A 21,225-nucleotide genomic window follows, 5' to 3' on the forward strand; every position below is an offset into this window, starting at 1 on the left:
CATTTTGCACCCATTAAATAGCATACATTTTTCATTCATACTCAGTAGTTTTAGAATCACTCACATTTTCTTAAATGTAAAAATCTAGTTTAAGTATCCTTTCTTTTTTAGTTTTTGTTTAGTTTAACTTTACCCAAGCAACAACAGAAAGAAGCAGATAACTATTTATTGTGTTTGCATATTAATCTCTTACATTCCTTGGTTATGAATAAGCAAATATAACCTCAAATAAATATAAGTTAAAACAATAATAATATAAATAATATTTATATTATATTAATATAATAATTTAGTTTGATGTAAATATAATTAAATATAAATATATACCTATTTATGTAATTAAATAAATAATTGTATTATAATTAAATTAAACATAAATAATACATATACATAAAAATATATAAATATAAATATTTATTGAATTAAATAATTTTATAATTTTCATGCTTAGTAGTTTTAGTATAGTTAGTAGTATTTGCTAAGGGAAGCCAAACTTAGTATTGCTCATACTAACCCCAAGTATTCAACTCATCCCACACAGTATATATACTATCCAATTCTGAGGAGAAAATTTACTTTTCTAAGCATTCATATTTACAATTTTCACCTGACAACACCATATAGAGGGACCACAATATCATTGAGATGGGCTTTATTTATTTGGGCCAGTAAACAATCACCTAGCTATAAATAATATTTATATTATATTAATATAGTAATTTAATTTGATTTAAATATAATTAAATGTAAATAAATACATATGTATTTAATTAAATAATTTTACTAGAATTAATTTAAAAACAAATAATAAGTACAATTTTACCTTATTCATGCTCTTACAGTATATCTGGTCCTACACAGCCTTATCACTTTAACTGAGCAGCCTTCCTTACGTTTGGAACACTAAACATAAATGTCTGTATTTGTATCTGTGAGAAAATCTGTAAACACAATCCATTTGGTTTGTTCTTAATCTCCTCAGGGCATTAAAGCTGTGCAGCGCAGGTGGACCTCCACATGTGAAGCTCGTTGTTGAATGGGAGCACAGAATCAAAGACTGGTAATGTAATCTTTCGTCCCTTTACAATCGTAAGAAAAAAAGACAGAACATTCTATCAGCCCCTCATTTTAAAGCATTTAAAATAAACAAAGCAGGGGTGATGCTCCAATGAGCCTGGGTTACTCTGTGTGTGTGTGTGTGTGTGTGTGTGTGTGTGTGGGTGGGTGTGTGTATAGTCTGTTTGGTAATATACAGGAGGAGGTGGTGAAGGACTCAGAGAGTGTTCGTACTCAACAGCAACACCACGTTCAACAGCAAAGCTGCACACTGGACGAGTGCTTTGAGCTTTACACCAAAGAAGAACAAGTAAAGAATACATAAACACACACAGCAAAAACGTACATGTTTTTTCTTGTTTTAAGCATAAACCTCATTAAAATGTGTTAGATTTATGCTTCAAACAAGAAAAACTATTTGCCATTGGGGTAAGGGAAAAAAACTTTAATATTAATATTAGCATTAATATTCTCTGAAAACAAGTCTTAATATATTATGATAAATTATAAGATTCCATTCGGTTTTTTTCAACATATCATTCTGTTTCAACTATTGTATTCAATAAATATTTGCTTTTTTTGTAGATCATTAGATGATATCCAACACAGCCAATGAGTATTTTTGCCCCGTTTTCAAGAATAATACTTAATTAAGCATTATTGGATTCGCTACAATGGTCTTTTCATTCTGCAGTTAGTTTTGTTGGAGTTTTGTGATGTTATATTTTCTAAATAAGGAAATAGAAGCAGTTTACTCCCACTCTTGGTTCATAAGCATAACAGTGGAAAGCCTTTGAAGTAACTTTTGAAATTTCAGATAAACAGGCATAGGAGCTGAGTTCTGGAAATTGTCTGAAATACAGTATTGTGATTATTGTGAAGTTGCCCTTTGATCCTGACCAACTAGAACAGTGACATGTAGGTGTTTCAGAATGAAAAAGGACAAATGCAGGACAAGATTAACAATGGTGAAATATATTGTGCTGTTTATATTAAAATAGAATGAAATGTTTTTTTTGCAAATTGTGCTAGAGGGAAGTGTGATTTTCAGAAAGGCTACAAGACCCCTTAAAAACCTTAACACACAAAAAAATATAATTCTATACAATGTACAATCGAATTAGTTGACCTTAGATTTTTAAGGCAATCGTTGTGCATGCTTATTGTAAGAAAACATTTGGATCAAGTAAACTGAACGTAATTTTTTTAAGTAACATTAACTAGTTACAAGTAAACTTAACTCATCTGTAATTAAAGTATTATTGTTTGTATTTAATTATTTAAATTGAATACAGCATGTCTCCATAACGTATAAGATAAAATTATGACTGGAATCTCGGTTAGCCATATGGCACTTTGGATTCTCCTCAGTACTTCGTAGTGCACATAAATCTGCAATTTTGTGAAGTATTATTGAGTAAAGAAGAATGGCTTAAAATTAAACAGGCTCCAAGTTGACCAGAGGTAACACTAATCACCCTAATTGTGACTTCACATAAAACACAACTATCAACCAGCTACAAGAAAACAACAAGAATTAAAACTATATTCATTGGGGGCCTGGGTAGCTCAGCAAGTAAAGACGCTGACTACCACACATGGAGTCGCAAGTACGAATCCAGGGTGTGCTGAGTGACTCCAGTCAAGCTTCCTAAGCAACCAATTGGCCCGGTTGCTAGGGTAGGTAGAGTCATGTTGGGTTAACCTCCTCGTGGTTGCCATAATGTGGTTCTCGTTCTCAGTGGGGCGTGTGGTGAGTTGTGTGTGGATGCCGCAGAGAATAGTATGAGCCTCCATACGCACTAGGTCTCCGCGGTAATGCGCTCAACAAGCCATGTGATAAGATGCCTGGATTGACGGTCTCAGATGCAGAGGCAACTGAGATTTGTCCTCTGCCACCCGAATTGAGGCAAGTCACTACGCCACCACAAGGACTTGGAGCGCATTGGGAATTGGGCATTCCAAATTGGGGAGAAAATCCCACCCCAAAAAAAAAAAAAAAAAAATATATATATATATATATATTATATACACACACACACATTTTTAATAACAATTATTATTTTTATGCATAAGTTCCCTTGTTTTGACCAAACAAAAATAATTCAAGCGCAAGGGCTTATGGGTATTCGACACAGCTGCAATTTTGTGCTTGATTATTTTCAGTTAGTAGTACTCAAAGCCAAACTTTTAAAGAACGTATATATTTGAGTTATGATTCCAAAATGTTACATTAGAACCACTGAATTTTTTTTTATTTTTATTAATGACAACTTTAGGGTTTATTTATTTATTTATCCCCCTTTTTTTTCTCCCAATTTGGAATACCCAACTCCCACTACTTAGTAGGTCCTTGTGGTGGCGCTGTTACTCATTTCAATCCAGGTGGCGGAGGACAAGTCTCAGTTGCCTCCGCTTCTGAGACCGTCATTCCGCGCATCTTATCACGTGGCTCATTGTGCATGACACCGCTGAGACTCACAGCATGTGGAGGCTCATGCTACTCTCCGCTATCCACACACAACTTACCACGCGCCCCATTGAGAGCGAGAACCACTAATTGCAACCACGAGGAGGTTACCCCATGTGACTCTACCCTCCCAAGCAACCAGGCCAATTTAGTTGCTCAGGAGACCTGGCTGGAGTCACTCAGCATGCCCTAGATTTGAACTCACGACTCCAGGGGTGGTAGTCAGCGTCAATACTCGTTGAGCTACCCAGGCCCCCCAACTTTAGGGTTTAGAGAGTAATGGTAACTTGATTAAAACTAGAAAGAATAATACAAAATTAAGCTTAAGTTGAGTAAAATATTTCTTTTTACAATTTGAGATAACTATTAGTATGTACAGTGTTACCAGCCGTTTTAGCAGCTCTTTACTGTTTATTTATTTTCTGTTAATCCATGGGAATTAGTTTAAATACAGAGTCATCTAATCAACTGTGACATGAACATTTTTAAAGGCACACTATCCTTAAAGTAATATTTCCTTGATTTGTGTTCCTGCAGCTCAACTGATAGAGCAAGGCTTTAGTAATGCCAGAGTATAATAAAAAAATATACTATACTCTGAGGGGCAAATTCACTAACAGGTGCGGCACTTTTTCGTGTGGTATTTCATCGCAAATACCTGCATCTTATTCACTAACCACCCACAATCACGTTTAGGAGGGGCAGTCAGCACTGAAATTGTGCTGCATCTTCAATATTTAAATCAAGTCTTTGTCATTCCTTTCCGCGCAAACACACCTCCTTTCTATGTACACTACCGGTCAAAAGTTTTGAAACACTTACTCATTCTTTATTATACTTTTTTTTTTTTTTCACATTTTAGAATAATAGTAAAGTCATCAAAACTATGGAATAACATAAATGGAACTATGGGAATTATGTTGTGACTAAACAAAATCCAAAATAAATCAAAACTGTGTTATATTTTAGAATATTCAAAGTAGTCACCCTTTGCCTAGAATTTGCAGACATGTACTCTTGACATTTTCTCAACCAACTTCTTGAGGTATCACCCTGGGATGCTTTTTAAACAGTACTGATGGAGTTCCCATCTATGTTGGGCAATTATTGGCTGCTTTTCTTTATTATTTGGTCCAAGTCATCAATTTCAAAAACTTTTTTTTTTTAATTACATTTTAGTTTTATAATTAAATCAATAGTTTCACAACTATATTTTTGTCTACAAAACTAATTTCAAACATTTAAGCATACGCCTTCAGATCAAAAGATTTTTAAGATCATGAGAAACATTTCAGTCAAGTGTTTCAAAAGTTTTGGCCAATAGTGTAAATTAGGCTCATTAAAGACTGCGCTTCATTCACAAAACTCCATGCAATTTGCCCTGCGCAATTTACATTGCGCTACTACCGCCAAATTAATTTTATTTAAAAGAGATGTTTGTGAACATTTTCAACCAATCATTTCAGCAGTAATAGTCAAATAATGATCAAATGATGTTGAAGAGCATTATAACCTGGCATATATACAGATGCGTGGTGCTGTCAAGCACACGTTCTTCATGTTTAAGAGATGATCGATGTGTCTGGATCAAAATGATCCTGTTCAGTCCCCACAGGGTGGGTCAAATACGGTGGTCTACTGCATCTTCGGCTATATTGTGCTCAGAATTGGACCGCGAGATCAGAATTGCATGTGCAAATTTTATGTAGCAGTGATTTTGTGGCCGCATTTGCGTCGTTGCCTGATCTGCAGCATCCTTTAGTGAATCGGGCGCTAAACGAGCGCAGTTAGTGCGTGCAAAAAAACAGTGCTTTTAGTGGCCACAATTCATTCTTAGTGAATTTGCCCCTGAATATACTATAAGTTTCTTTGGATAAAGTGTCTGTCAAATGCATACATGTACATACAGTACAACTTTTTTGCTGTTTATTTAGCTGGCCCCTGATGATGCATGGAAATGCCCTCACTGTAAGCAGCTACAGCAGGGTATGGTGCAGATGAGTCTGTGGACGCTCCCCGACATCCTCATCCTCCACCTCAAACGTTTCCGACAGGTAGGAGACCGCCGCAACAAGCTCTCCACACTGGTCCACTTCCCCCTTACGGGTCTCGATATGAGCCGCCATGTGGTCAAGAGGAGCAACTGCGCCCGACTGCCACCTGGCTCGAAACATCAAGCCCACAACAGGCTTGACAGCAGCAGAAATTCACCAGACTTCCTGTACGACCTGTATGCTGTGTGTAACCATCATGGAGGCATGCATGGGGGCCATTACACAGGTGTGTGAGCGAGGGAGAACAACATGGTCTCATAGAATAACGTTACTATAACTACAAATTCACCAAAGGATTTTTACTTGGCTTGTTGTATGTATCGCGGCAGCTTCCTGGTGAAATAAACATTAGAACCGCTACAACAACAAATCACATGTAAAACAACAGATTGTCAGTTCATAAATTAAAAAATGTACTTTTCGCCCTCTTTTTCACGCATTGCTATCTTATGACATTTAAACACTTTTACTATAATGCATGACTTTTAAGGCGATACATTTTAACGTCTGCATTACAAAACCAACTACATTTTCAAGTTTGTTTGAGAGCGATCAAATTGTGCAGTAGCTTTTGTGCCGTAGACTTGCGATGCAAAGAACCAGGGTAGGAGTCCTGAAGAGCACGCAAGTCGACACGTGAACATCACGAAAGTGTCATAGAAGCACTACAAAAATACACGTATGCTTCAGCATTTCATGCTGGCTTTTTATGACACTATTTGATTGGTTTAAGGTTTTGGATAGGTAGGTAGGATTTGTTGATTTAAAACTTGATAGAGCATTAACCTTAAAAACCTCATCTGTTTGGGAGAACATTTAACTCGCTTTTAACACCACACAGTGGACACTGAACCTCAGAATGGGCACGATACGTGTAATAAAAAATGTAATATAATTTTGCAAAAACATCAGCAGTCATGTAATTTTCATGTGATCAGGATGACCGAAAAAAGCTTATTTTGTGGCACCAAATTATGTCTTTAGATGGTTCCATTGATAAAGTACCTTAATTAATGACATGCCATTTAAAAAAAAGGTCTAACTGCCTCAATTCTGTTCCCAAGTTAGGATGATTTATCACCATTGCATCTTTAAAGGCACTATCGGCTACACTGACACTTAAACTTTTTTTTGGTAACTTAAGCTACACTTACAAGCCACACTTTAAAGTGGACCTTTCCACAGAAACAAATTACTTTTAACTTTTTGGCTTAAATGTCCAAATACTGGAGACTACTTTGGTATTATAGACCTTCTTGGTCCAGAGTGATGGTCTGGAGATCTTTGCCAAAATAATGGAATCACAAAGAAGGTTCACTGTAAACCTGTCAGTCTCTCCTTCCTCTGTTGCCACACTAACTCCCTGGTCTTCTGAGCCTCACCACTCATTAGTTACACCTGTTCTCAATCATCTCATCACCAGGATGCTATATATAATCCTCTACTCCTCACTTCATTGTCTAGTCTTGTCGTTGACAAGCTCAAGTCCTTGCCAGCCTTTGCTAGAGACTTATTTGTGTGTGCGCTATTTACACTCGTTTTCTTCTGTTCCTGTCATTATTTGAACTTCAGTTAATAAATATCCCTGCATTTGTGTACAGCTATCTTCTATGTGCTACTTAATTGTAACAAAACCCTAATAAGTTAGTAGAAATTGTAGGCAATTAGTTACATAAATTTTTTAAGTTAATAAACTTCATAGTTTACGTTAATAGAACTTTGTACTACACATGTATGTTAATTGCTCTTTACTTGAAATATTGAGTAAGCTAAATCATTCTGATGGCACTTAAAATTTAACTCTTGCTGAATTTAAAATTAACAAGTAATCTGCTCTTAAATACTTCAAGTAGTGGAAACAGCTAGTACTATCTAGAATTAGCTAGTACATTGAATGCTAGCATGCTGATTGGTAAAACTATGCTATGATTAGCATAGAAATTGATCAATGAGTAAAGCAATATAGAGCATTTTTAAAGGTGCACTCAGTAACTTTTGTCTTTGTCCTCTCCGAGTTACACTGACACCTAGTGGCTTGGATGCAGCATCATTTAAAATCAATAGTTTTCAGTGTCAGATTCCATTGTAGAAATTTAGTATTCACAGTCAGACATGATTACTTTAATCAGTGAGTGAAAGTGTCCAATAACAGGACGGTTACAGAGATTTAGCGAGTAATATTCGACTGGTCATGTGATTCTAACATGGCAGCCCCCACGTGCGGACCCTCTCCATGTAGAACAAAACAGCTTTTATAAGGTTACTGATATGACTGGAGTCTTGATTTTAATGTGAGTGGTCATGATTTCCTACATATATTGCAAAATTACAATTAATGTCTTTAGGAGTTAAAGAGCACCTATTATGATTTTTCAAATATTACCTTTCATGTAGTGTGTTATATAGCTGTTTGTGAATGTAAAAAAGTCTGCAAAGTCTCAAAAATCAAAGTGCATGAAATATGGAGTTATTGACAACCAAAAGAAAGAACCGATTCTGAACACCTGAAACAAGTCGTTAGTAATTCCAGACTTACTTCCTGTACTAACCTACGTAATTTGGTAACAAAAAACCCACCTCTGGTCTGTTTACATGTACAGCCAGTGCACGCTGTTAGCCTGTTAGCTGTTAGCCTCTGCCAACCAGCTAACTCACATTATTGTCAAACTACATATAAACTTACCACTGAGAAACGTCCTGTTCTCTCGTGCTTGCGATGGTGGTTCGGGTTGATCTTCCGATGTATCACTATCGGACTCGGGCTCAAATTGTTAAGGTAAAACAGACATTGGTAGTGGGCATTTCTTTCCGACACGTGCTGTAAGCGGTTGACCAGTCACAACAGACTGGGACATCTGACCAATCAGAGCAGAGTAGGCTCTCTGAAAGGAGGAGTTTAGAATGAATCCTTTAGAACGGATCATTGAAGGAGTCGTTTTTGACACAGGGAAAAAAAGGTAATGCTGCAATTTAAATTATGAGCAAATTAAAGTGTTTTTTGACCTTGGATGGATGTAAATCTATTGTATGAGACCTTTAAAACAAAATTAGACATGCTTAAAAATCATAATAGGTGCACTTTAAACTTTTTTTAATGAGAAAAAAAATTACTGAGTACACCTTTAACTTGTACCTGTCTTCATTGTAAGCTCCACTATTCACCTTGGTGACGCCCAAAACTCCAATATAACAGAAACTCTTCTAAATAACACAACAAAACATTAAACACTAACAAGTCTCCCTATTTACATTCATCTTGCACAAAGACACATTATTTAACACTTCATTTTAACATTTACTCTTCCTGTCAAGTGCCATGCAAAGCATGCTGGGAAATAGAAATCCTCTGCCAGTTTCAGTACAATTTACGTTCCTGTAAATTTAAAGAAACAAGTTCCTTAAACTTAAAACATTAAAACAATTCAGGTTACTTAAAAGGTGTCAGTTTTGTGAACTCAAAAGAAAAAGAAAGTTCTCTAAATACTCATCAAGGTTAATTTATTTGAACTAATTTGTATGATTAATTTTTTCCCTACTCAAAACAATTAATTATTGTGAGCATTAGGGTTTACAGTGTAACATACTATCCCACGTACAGTAGATTCAGGCTGCTGAGCGAAGGATAATGACCCCAAACTCTTTCCAAAATTCTGCACCAACCAATTAGAGCAGAATAGTGTAGTAAGGTGATGGTCTGTCCACCCCGGTCCTCTGAGCGATTGAACAACGCTGGGACAGAGTTGAAAGGCAAGTGAAAAAGAGGCAGCCATGCAACATGAGACAGCTCCTGATGTTCACCCGGGAGGAATGGAACAGTATTCCAGCCTCATTTCTGCACAAACTGCTGGATAAAGTGGCCAGAATTTGCCAAAAATAGTAGCTGTCAAAGAAGTAAATTTAGAAGTTACATAATCTTATACTTAAAACCAAGTTAAATAATCTCTTACTTCAAAGTACAGGCCAAAATACTAACTTTAACTACTTTATCTACTGTTAGTATTATCATGTGCTAAATTATTAAATACTTGTTTCAAAAATGAAAATAATTAATTCTGGCTCCCAGTGTAAGTAGAGACACTAATAGGAAGTACTTTGTAGACTGCTTACTGAACATCATTATCTGTGTTTTGAGCAGCATACTGCAGGAATTCAATGGATGGACAGTGGTACGCCTATGATGACAGCAGTGTTGAGCTAGTACCCGAGGGGGAAGTGTGCACACGTGGTGCTTATATCCTGTTTTACCAGAGACGTGACGCAATTCCATCCTGGTCAGCTAGCTGTTCCCTACGAGGTGAGCACTCATCTCTCTCTCTCTGACTTAACATCCTGTATACTCACACTAATAAGTGCTGATGTCTTATGTCTGCAGTGCAGGCTTTACAGACAGTTGTTTACACACACACACACACACACACAGAGAGAGAGAGAGAGAGAGAAAGAATACATTCTAAAAAGTAAAAGAATATCCCCTAAGGGGCCATTCAGACCGAATGTGTTCTTGCACCAAAAAAATAGCTAGACACAATCATACGGGTTTGAAACGACATGAGGGTGAGTAAATAATAATTGTAATTTTTGGGTAAACTACCCCTTTTAAGAAAACATAGGAGGACTTTGCCTCCAGCTAAAACTCTCTTTCTCTCTTTCCCTCTCGAAAGCAAGTTGTTTTACAATAAATATTTTGTAGCGACAATGTTTAGCTTTACAATCACAAGTGGACCAAGGCACAGCCAACCCCTGGTATGCTCTAAGGGCTTTTCTTAAAAAGATGCTTTTTCAACTTCTGTAGGAAATTTACTTCTTCAGAATCCAAAAAATAAAGACAGACATTACCACAAAAAAAACCCAAAAATGATATGTATTAAATACCATTCAAAGTCGGCTCAATCACTGTGCAGCCACAACAAGACCTTGGTGCAGGAATCAGGGACAAAAGCTGGTGACTAGCCTCAGTGGACATAGACATGGCTTTGAGTTGCTTATCACAAGGAACAGGACACCCACACACAAGTTGATTCCCATTCCGTTCCTGGCCCACTGTCTCTGCTGTTGTTTGGCTTTTTGATCCAAATTAATCACCATTCCTCTGAAATTATGCTCAGGCTTGTCAATTACTTCAACAAATCAAATCTCTCCAGTAACATCACAACTGACCCTTCGCAAATCTCCGTCCCCTTGGTAACTGTTGCTCGCTCAAAGGAGCTTTACAGAACATCCCACAGGAATTAATTGGAGATTCCGTGAACAATGCGATTGTCAGTAAAATGTGCGCATAAAGGGGTAAAGATTTTATGGATATTATTCTAATGTGGGCTGAAGTTTAATGTGACATTTCAAAGCACCTTTTTACTGTTTCACTTTCAAGAAATTGTTAAATTATGCTGCTACATGATTAAGAACAGTGGAGACTGTGAATCAGAATTGAGGCAAACGCTTACCACAGTCGCCTGAAAAGAGGAAAGGCTAATTTAATAGCAATTACAACTGATAACATTAAAGGTGCACTCAGTAAGTTTTTACTAATTAAAAAAGTTTTACACATAAAGACATTGTGGTGGGGTTAGCAAGAAACAGATACAGTGGGTGTGGTGCCAGGCCTCAAAGAGGCATTTATTTTAAAAAATAAATCAACATAAAATGTTCAAAATAAGATAATTAAAGTGTTCATGGGGGAAAGTGTCCAAAAAAAAAAGGGGAATCTGGCGTCCTCACTGTGAAATGGGGCTCAGTGCAGGATGGGAAGTGTCCAGAGGAATGGTCCAGGATGTGAGGGGCGGGTCATTCCACCACAACGTGAATAGCATTTTTTAGAAATATGTTAAAAAATGATGTACACTTGAATTAGATGAAGACTCAAGTCATATCAGTAACTCAATAAAAGCTGTTTCATTTTACATAGAGTGGGTCGCCCCCTCATGGGCGCTGCAATGCACATGACTCTGTGTTACTACCACTAATAATGACAGCAATAATAACATGAATGAACAGAATGAGTGCCAATGGAAAGATAAAATGTCCAAACAAGAGGTCCCTGCTGAAGTGATGAAACGAACCGCTACTACCTGCAGCTCTCACGGCGCGGCTGCCCGGTCACAGTCCAGCACGTGGCAATTTGTTTAGATGAAATCCAAGAATGTCCATAATAGTGATGTGTGTAGTATGAGACGGAGAAAAACACATACTAAAAGTAACTAAACAGAAGGTAAACAAACATTTACTGTCTAAAGGGCAGCACTTAGTGAACAAACTTTCAATATCCAGAATGATGGATGTCAGTCCAAAACCACAACTAGGATCGATGAGGCGAGTAAAGGCCCGATATACTTCGGGAGAAGCTCTTCTTCATTGTTCGTTCAGGGGTAAAAAGAAGTTCTAAACAGTCAAGCAATGGTATACTGTTTGCGAACATTCAGACACCCGCTACACCGCTGTGGGAATCGTTTAGAACTGCATTTAAATATGAGGACACTACATGTTAAACCTAAACTAATGTGCCATTAAAATATGTTATCAATGACTTTATGCCTCATTCAATGAGTAGATTTTACATTAGGTCAGTAAAAGAAGCTGTTTTAACCAAGTAAAATATATGTAGTGGAAAATGTTTAATTTGTCTTGTTTAGATTCTGAACTCATGATGCTAATGCACTAACATGCTATATGCGGCCATAATATGCGCCGATAAGACTCTGTTTTTGTAATTTATGATGACACTGATACTACTGCAAAGATGGGTGTATAAAAGAGCTTTAATGGACAAAATACAGACAAAGGAATGATGATAAGAGAGGCGTATCTTACTTTGGGCAGATGTGTGAATGGCTTTCACTGAAGATGTCACTTGACAGTATTTGAGTAGATTTGATTCCTTTTGTAGACTAATTAAACAAAAACCGCCGCCGGTGTGTTCATGTTGAATACTGACTGAAAAACGTAAACAAAGTAGTAGGTGGAGCTTCAGGTCACAGCTACCAATGGCATGGACCAATGGCAGTAAGAAGGTGTTTAGCAGCTGGTTAGAAGTTTTCCTAAAAGTTTGCCCATCCGAGATGTTACGAACCACCGAAATGAATGCAAATGCACCTTCTTTTTGGCCAGACTTTGTTCTAAATGACATCATACCCATTAGTTCTTTGATATCGTATGAAGTATATTTGGGCCTTTAGAGCCAGCTAAAAACTTACTGAGTGCACCTTTAATGTTAGTGAATAGTAGGGATGCATGATGTATCAGCAGCCATATCGTTATCGGCCGATAAATGTGAATTTTAAAGTTATCGGTTGTTGGTCTGATAAGAAAATCTAGCCGATATTTTAAAGCCGATAAATTATGGCTTTTTCAGGCACACACTACTCACCATGAGGGTTTTGATTGGTGCCTTCTGCATAACGTGACACGTCAGTACGCAGCAGACTTTGTCTAAGAAGATCAGACTGGATCTGAGAAAACACTCCATTTTACTTATCCATGCCACACATGCATTTTGTTTCTTCATTCTTTTTGTATGTTAAAGCATATTATCATGTTTCTAGTGAGATTGAGACTTGTTTGCATTCCTTATTGTGGTCTTTTGACAAGTTTGAATTAATTACAATGGACTGTATTTATAAAAGTAGCTCGTCAAATTAATTATAAATTGCAGTCAATAGACTTTAAATAAAAAAATGTTGGCCATATATTTAATTGGTTTAAAGTACAGTAGGCTACATTTGGTAAATGATTATGGGAAGAGAAAGCTTTAGATGTTTCCTTGTAAGTTCCTTGTTTTCTGCATTTTAAGTTGTTTTTAAATAAAAGCAATAATCCACTTTACATGTTTGATTTAATTTGAAGAGCTCTGGATGTGGCTTTATGAGCTGAACCTTTTGTTTTTGTAATCAGGCACACAGAATGTTGATTTATATCCAGATTTAGAATTATCGGCAAATATATCGGCTGTCGGTCTCCAAATATTATGAATTATCGGTCGCTAAGGTAGGATTAGTCAGAAAAATTTAAAAGGCGGGTCTTAGTGAATGGTCAATTAAAAACATTTAAATTTAGACACCCTAAGAAAATTAATAAAATATAGTAGCACCTAATAGGTCTAAAAATGTCAGCCTTGATTGCAACCACCAAGTGCACATAAGAAATAAGTAATTCCTAATAAAATAAGTTTGTAATGCTGAATATTCACTGTGTGAAAAAACTGAAAAATTATAATAATGTAAAGACAATTTAGATGTTTAGCCATAATTACTAAGCCTACCAACCAGGGTTGCCAACTTTGTGGTTTTCCAGCAACTTTTCAAAACTCTTGTTGCGGGTTGATTTTTTGTTCAGAGGTTTGAGGGTTTGACATGTTCCACAAATTAGATTTGCATGTATTTTTGACTGACCAAAAGCAAATTTTCTGCAAGTCAAAACAGGCAGGATGAATACTATTTTCTATTGAAACAGACAGGCTAACTGTGGTTATGATTACAATACAGTGAATTAACAGATGAAATAGTGTATGTACAGGTAATAGACCTGCATATAAAGCAAAATCAGAAGAGTACGTATGCATTTATATAAAGCCTGTCCTATCTCAATTTAAATGTGTTGTATTTTGTTACTTTGTATACAGTATAATACAATACATCTTTCATGATAATTCTGACTTTGTCAGAATCAGTTTGAGTTTTGTGAACTTAAAGTTTTTTAAACATTGGAAAATGTTTAAAATGTCAAAAGATTAGTAGTGCAGCAAGCCACATTTATTTATATTTAACATTGCACAGTGCATATACTGTAAGTAGTGCATTTTACACTTACTTAATAATATAGTTTGATAGTATAACATCAAAGGTTTTGTAATTAACCATGAAAAGTCAGGCAGTGGCCTTAGGTATCTCCTTAAGAATGTTTGTGAGAGAAATTAACATAGACCTGTTATCAGTAGCTACCATTCACAAGCGGTAGAAAATAGTTTTAGGAGTCTGAATCGAGATAACTCTGCAATCGTTGTGAACAGCTTCAAGCAATAGTTTGAAATTGGTTACTGAATTCAATGGTAATCACATTTGTGAAGTGTTGGCAATCAATTTCAGTGTTTTTCGTCATGATTTGAATGTAGTTATGTAATTTAATACCAAGAAAGTGTGCCCCAGAGCACCTATGCATTAAAACACCTCCAAATGTTGGCATTATTTTGGCTGACAGTAGTTAGTCTTACAGGCTCCACCAGCTCCTCTGCATCAGATCACTGGCTTTTCCGACTGACTGCGGACAACCACATTTCCAGTCCTTCTAGCAAGCTGTCCAACACATCTTCAGTTCCTGAACCCCAAACCCCACACATTCCTGTTATCCATGAGCCCCCTAAAGAAGACATTGGTCAGTACACTCTACATCTACTCTGACACTGCACCTGACAATACACAATAATTGGTTTGTTTCACCATTAGGATGCTTACACACTATACTATCACTTTATCAAACACACATATTATTATTTTTTCCTGTAGGTCCTTGTGACGCAAATTTGAGTAAATTTGAGTGTGTAAGCACCTTTATGTCCACATTCAAATTACTAATTCCCCATTTTCTACTTTTTAGATGGAATTGAGCCAAAGCGATTTGTAAGGGGTAGTCGGGGCCACAGTATGAGTATGCGTTACAACTCCAAATCCAAGGCAGGCCCAGGTAAAGTTCTTCCACTACGCTGGTCATTTGGTTCCAAGGATCGTCGAAAACCCTCAACTGTAGCACCACAAACTGGAACTGACGAGCTGGTGGAGTACCTTGAGTCTGGCCGACGGCCTCGTTGTACCAAGGAGCCCATAGTTAGCATTGTAGCAAGTCCTTCACAGGTTGAAGCTCAGCTTGGTGAAGATGATTCTCTTAGCTCCCCAAGTGGTTGTAGCAGTCTCAACGGTGTGGAGAGAAGGAGCTATCAAGGTCCAGATTCGCCCCGATTACCCGAAGGCCAGAGCAGACTAGCGCTGGATCTTCACAGCATTCATTCTAATGGCAATGCAAGAACTGATGGCACAGTGGCCAAGAACAGTTCGAAAACAACCAGGCAGGAGCAAGCAGAAAGGACTCAGGACAGAAAGTCTCTTCGAGGTTCCCCTACTGGGTTACACAATGGGACTAGATCAGCAATTAATGGTGCCTCTCATTCCAGAGAAACTACATTAAAAAGACTCCGAAGCCAACCAGATGCAACTAACAGGAATCTTGGTCAAACACAGGTGGTCACTGGGTCCAAAGCTGAGGAACGTAGGACTAAAGATGGCATCCTTTCCGTCAACTCTGGCCCTACACATACAATTGCCCAATTCCAGGATGGGAGGTCTAAGGAGGTGGGGCATGGGAAATCTCTTTCCAATAAGAGCTTGGCCAAATCATCTCAATCCAATGGCACTCTAAATGGTAAGGGTGTTGAAGTGAGGAAAACCAGTTATACCCACAGGATCACCAATAAACCAAGAGAAATCCAGATTTCTTCAAACTCAGCTGATATAAAACGTGCCCACAGCTCATCCAATATTCAAAGCAAGCTAGATATGACTTTGAAGAGGACATTGTCTCTCCAAAGAAACGGTCCGCTGGTGACAACCCATAAGGGACTTGCGGTAGATAAAATCTCCTATGCAACGCTACAGAGAATTAGATATAGCAGCACTTCACTTGGCAGACAGAGACCTGTTCCTGAGTCCTGCTTCTGACATGTTTCATATTCACTGTGGAAAAGAGTGGTTTTTATATATTTTGTTTGTATGTAGGCATCTGGCATAACATAGTCTCCCCTACAAACTCTGGGGGGAATTTAGTAAGAAAGAATTGCACCCACTGATACTGTAACAACATTTATGTATTTTGGCAGACACTTTTATCCAAAGTGACTTACAGTGCATTTAAGGCATAAATGTTTTCAGTTTGTTTGTTCCCTGGGAATCTAACCCATGATCTTGCCGTTGCTAGCGCCATGCTCTACCAGTTGAGCGACAGTAACCCATTCATAGAAATTCAAGTGTAATACCTGCCGGGTGGGGATCGAACCTCCAACCTTTAGAACTATAGTCCAGATCTTGACACTATGTAGTAAGAAAATTAGTTATTAGTATACTAATGAATGTTTCCATGCACTGTCTGCATTGTTTGAGCACCCAATTGACTAAAGGAATTAGGCAAATCAGCTAACGACGCGAATACGGCCATAAAATTAGCACTGATCACAATTTGCGCTGGGGAGATGCACCCAATTAAACAAATAAGGTGAAATTAGTGCTGATTGCAAATTGTGCGGGGGGCAATAACAGTGAACATATGTGCATAGACAATGGCTGAAAGACAGCGAGTGGTCAAATTTCATAATGGGAACTCAATGTTTTTCCACAGAAACTTAGAATATATTCCAATTCGCCTGGCTACAATTACTGCTACCATGATCGCAAGAAAATGTACACAAACATCCCTTTTAACCACCTAGCATTTTGTGGGCTGTAATGGCATAATGTGAATTGTGTCAAGCAAATAGGGGTGTTGTTTGTGTATCTGGTATATTCTAAAATTAGCCTTATTTGCATAGAAATTAGGCATGTTTGCCCAGAAAAAATGACAATAGCTTAATTTAAATGTTCATGTTGTAGCGCTATGGCACCAAAATAGTGCCTTGTTATGAAGGACTGTGGAAGGTTTGTAAATAAAATGCTGGTTTTTGTGCTAAAATACAAGGTACTACAGTGGCACAACTGTTTAATGCAACCTGGTCTCATAGAATTGCGTTAATATACCTACAGTACCTTTTTTTTTTTTTTTTTTTTGACTCGTTACGCGGCCATGATATTAGAACACTTTTACAGTAGTACATGACTTGTAATGCGATACATTTTAACTAGGGCTTTCAATTGATTAAGATTTTAATCAAATTATTTACATGGTATGCTGATTAATTAATCTAATTAATTGCATATCTAAATATTTGCTGAAAAATCCCTCAAAAAACAATAATTCAATATATATTGATTTAGTAATTAGAAATAGTTATATTTAAATAATAATAAATAAAATATATTATACAAAATAATAATTCAGATAATTAAAATGAATGACATTAAAGCATTGATTATTTCCATTATTATTGAACATTCATTGGCTTACAGTTCACAGCAATCCATTTTTCAATTGTATTCATAAATCAGTCCAAGATAGATTTATTAGAAAGGATTATCTAAGGACATGTCAATGTACACCTGCATCAGACAGACGCTTTTGGAACGTCTCACTTTGGTTCCGTTGCTTCATAAACATACCATTTTTAGGTCGCTGTGTCACGTTTAACGTAATTTGAAACTTAGAAAAACACGTCTTGAGATCCCTGCGTTTGGATTTGCGCTCCATCAAGCTGTGTTTGAATGCAAGAATGCATCTTGTGCTGTCTGCTGTCCATAAGTGTGGTTTGTTGTTCTCTGTATAAGCTGCGTGCTGCATATACAACTGGAGTTTCGCTTACTGCCCCCTGGAGAAAACAGGAGGTACTTCAAGCTTGAATTGCTCCGTTGGAATATTACTTATTACGGTCCGGGGACATTATTGTGATAATTTTTTAATATATATATATATATAATTAATTGCACTGAATTAGCATGTTAAAATCGACAACCCTAATTTTATCATTTGCGTTACATAACCAACTACATTTACAAGCTTGTACTAGTTTGGTCAAATTGCGTGGTAGCTCAAGAAAAGTACGAGTCCTGAAGAGCATGTGAGCCGAAAGTGTCATAGAAAACGTGGCTGCTTCAGCAATTGCGTTTTTCATCTCAAATTTGCTTTTATGAAACTATCGGTAAGGTTTAGGTTTAAGGTTTACGGTAGGGAGGTCGGTTTTGTTGATTTAAACTCAATAGAGCATTAACCGTAAAACCTTGTTTGTTTGAGATAAATTTTACCCGCTTTTAGCTCTACACGGTGGACATTTCACCTCAGAACTGCTGCGATACGTGTAATGAACTATGTAATATAATTTACAAAAATGTCGCCACAGTCACGTAATTTTTATGAGATCAGACTGGTTAAATGAATTCGCCCCTCTTTCTTCCTGTTATAACAGAGGGCCTCACTCTACTTGTGGTTTTAACAATATATAACTTGCATATCTCAAAGACTGGTTTGAGGAAAAAACAGCTTAAACCAGCCTAAGCTGGTCTTTCAGCCTGACCAGCTGTGCCTTAAACCCCTCTAAATTAAAACAGACCACCCTAACCACTTTAGGCTGATGTAAGCTATTTTCTTTCAGCAGGGTCACATGTGCAGTATTACACTTGGAAGGAGTTGGTAAGTGGAATAATTACCCAATTAACATTATAACTAATAATACTGTAGGATCCACGACAGTTTTGCCAAAAGAGTCAAACTACTCTGTCTGATGACACAAAATGGAAGTCTGCTTTATGCATTTAGTAGAACTGCCATGTATATTTATCCAAGTGCCTTTTTGCAATTATCTCAAGAGAGTAACAATCTAACATTGGAACAGAGTGTCTGGTTTTACTGAATATACATGTCTGAATATACATGGGCCCATCTCTCCACAGTTATAATAAATCCATTCGGTATAGACACAGGTCAACAACACAAACCTACACAAACTCACAGGGATGCAATAATTTAAGTCACTCTCCACAATATCCCAAATGGCACATATAAAATGCATTAAACATTTCACATCACTGTGCACTTGATTCACTTTTTTTTTTTTTTTACGAAACGAATGGGCTATGCAAGCACAATCAGACATGGTGCATGTATATATCCTGCCCTTCTGTTATTATTATTATCATCAGTGTGTTTAAGCAGTAGCTGGAAAGTGAGCACTAATGTACCTTGAAACCTCTAAATTGCTCAAATCAGCATGCTGATTCTGCAAAGTAGCAATAGCCGCAATACATTTCAAATAAATACTTGTATTGTGATTGGTATCATTACTGCATTTTGCTTAAACCTTTATATGTGTACATTTAGGGAAATGAACAGAGAATGGAAATGCAATGAGTCATAAAAAGGGGACAATATATTAAAGCTGATATAATATGTAATTTTTTTCATGTTAAAATTCTTTCTTGTCCCAGCTTAATATACAGAGTTTAACTGGGTTTATCTATTCATTTTGTATATTTGAATGTGAGTACTACTCATCAAAGTTGCTGTTATAGATGTCACTGCCATGTGCCAGGGGGTCTAATTACCAAACAAGCTTCATGTAATCTTACTTAACTCTATTATACCACTTACGCATTAAGTAATTCATTAAATGATAATCAGAATGCTCTTTCCCAACCTTTTCCTGTGCAGTCCCTAAGTGAAGGGACCTCTCATATACCTACTCAATTTAAATATGACAATGCTGTGGACCTGAAATTGGAGTCTCTTTGTTATTGCTAATGTGCAAAAAACATGTAGAGCTGTGGTTATGTAATACTTAAAAATCAGTGTGTTATGACTTAAGGTTGTTGGATTGAATTATTACTGGGTACATTTATACAAAAAGACCCAAAGAAAGATATAAAAAAAAAAAAAAAAATTCCTTTTGCTTCGAAGGGATAAAAGTTTTATATGCAAACGTTTTTAAACAGCACAGTCTAATGAATGTACACTGGCTGTATTATTATTGCTTATGAGGGAGCAAGTTAATACGAACTTCAAAATTGTGTGTTTTATATAATACATTGCAACTGGAGTTATTTTTAGTGTAGGAAATTAAACACTTTGTCACAACTTCTAAAAAGCACTTTTTTAAAGATTTGTGTGGGCTGTTTGTTCCGCTCTAAAAACAAAACAAAAACCCAGACGGATTAGAATCTTATACATTAAAAAATTTCCTTGACTCTGAGATTATCATTTTAATAATTCATGCTTTGAAATGAAGCAGTGCATTCTGGATGTCAATAGCAACATACAGTATGCTGTTACATGGCATTGCCTGATATATCTACCAACCTGCTTATTGTTACAGCGATAAAAGCTTTATAAAGATACAAATAAAACATTGTGGCCCTATATTGTGTCTGTTCTGCATGAAAAGTTATAATACCAATAATTATTATTATTATTATTTAAAATAATAATATAAACAAAATAATCAAAATTATAATATAAAAAATAGTATATAATAATAAAGTTGTATTTGTTATATTTTGGGTTCAATTGACAGCATTTTTGCATAATGTTGATTACCACAAAAAATAATTTTGACTCATCCCTCCATTTCTTTTTTTTTTCTCTCCCCTTTTCTGCCCAATTTGGAATGCCCAATTCCCAATGTGCTCTAGGTCCTCGTGGTGGCGTAGTGCCTCAATCTGGGTGTTGGAGGATGAATCTCAGTTGCCTCCACGTCTGAGACCGTCAATCCGTGCATCCGCGCATCTTATCACGTGGCTTGTTGAGTGTGTTACCGCAGAGACATGGCGCGTGTGGAGACTTCACGCTATTCTCCGCGGCATCCACGCACAACTCACCACGTGCCCCACTGAGAGCGAGAACCACATTATAGTGACCATGAGGAGGTTAACCCAAGGTGACTCCCTAGCAACCGGGCCAATTTGGTTGCTTAGGAGACCTAGCTGGAGTCACTCAGCACGCCCTGGATTCGAACTCGTGACATTTATTTGATGA

At 36.9% G+C, this 21,225-nt stretch overlaps 1 protein-coding gene across 1 annotated transcript in view; it reads left to right on the top strand.

Moving 5' to 3' along the window:
• Positions 1-20,799, top strand: part of LOC127452059 (ubiquitin carboxyl-terminal hydrolase 43-like) — a 96,828-nt gene extending 76,029 nt beyond the window's left edge. The window contains exons 10-15 of the mRNA XM_051717223.1: positions 983-1,060; positions 1,237-1,366; positions 5,461-5,806; positions 9,716-9,874; positions 14,782-14,940; positions 15,163-20,799. Of these exons, the coding sequence (XP_051573183.1) occupies positions 983-1,060; positions 1,237-1,366; positions 5,461-5,806; positions 9,716-9,874; positions 14,782-14,940; positions 15,163-16,277 (1,987 nt within the window). The 3' untranslated portion in view covers positions 16,278-20,799. The remainder of the gene's footprint in view (positions 1-982; positions 1,061-1,236; positions 1,367-5,460; positions 5,807-9,715; positions 9,875-14,781; positions 14,941-15,162) is intronic.
• The last annotated feature ends 426 nt before the right edge of the window (positions 20,800-21,225 follow it).

Source organism: Myxocyprinus asiaticus, chromosome 14 (genome assembly GCF_019703515.2).
Source record: "Myxocyprinus asiaticus isolate MX2 ecotype Aquarium Trade chromosome 14, UBuf_Myxa_2, whole genome shotgun sequence".
NCBI classification, from domain to species: Eukaryota; Metazoa; Chordata; class Actinopteri; order Cypriniformes; family Catostomidae; genus Myxocyprinus; species Myxocyprinus asiaticus.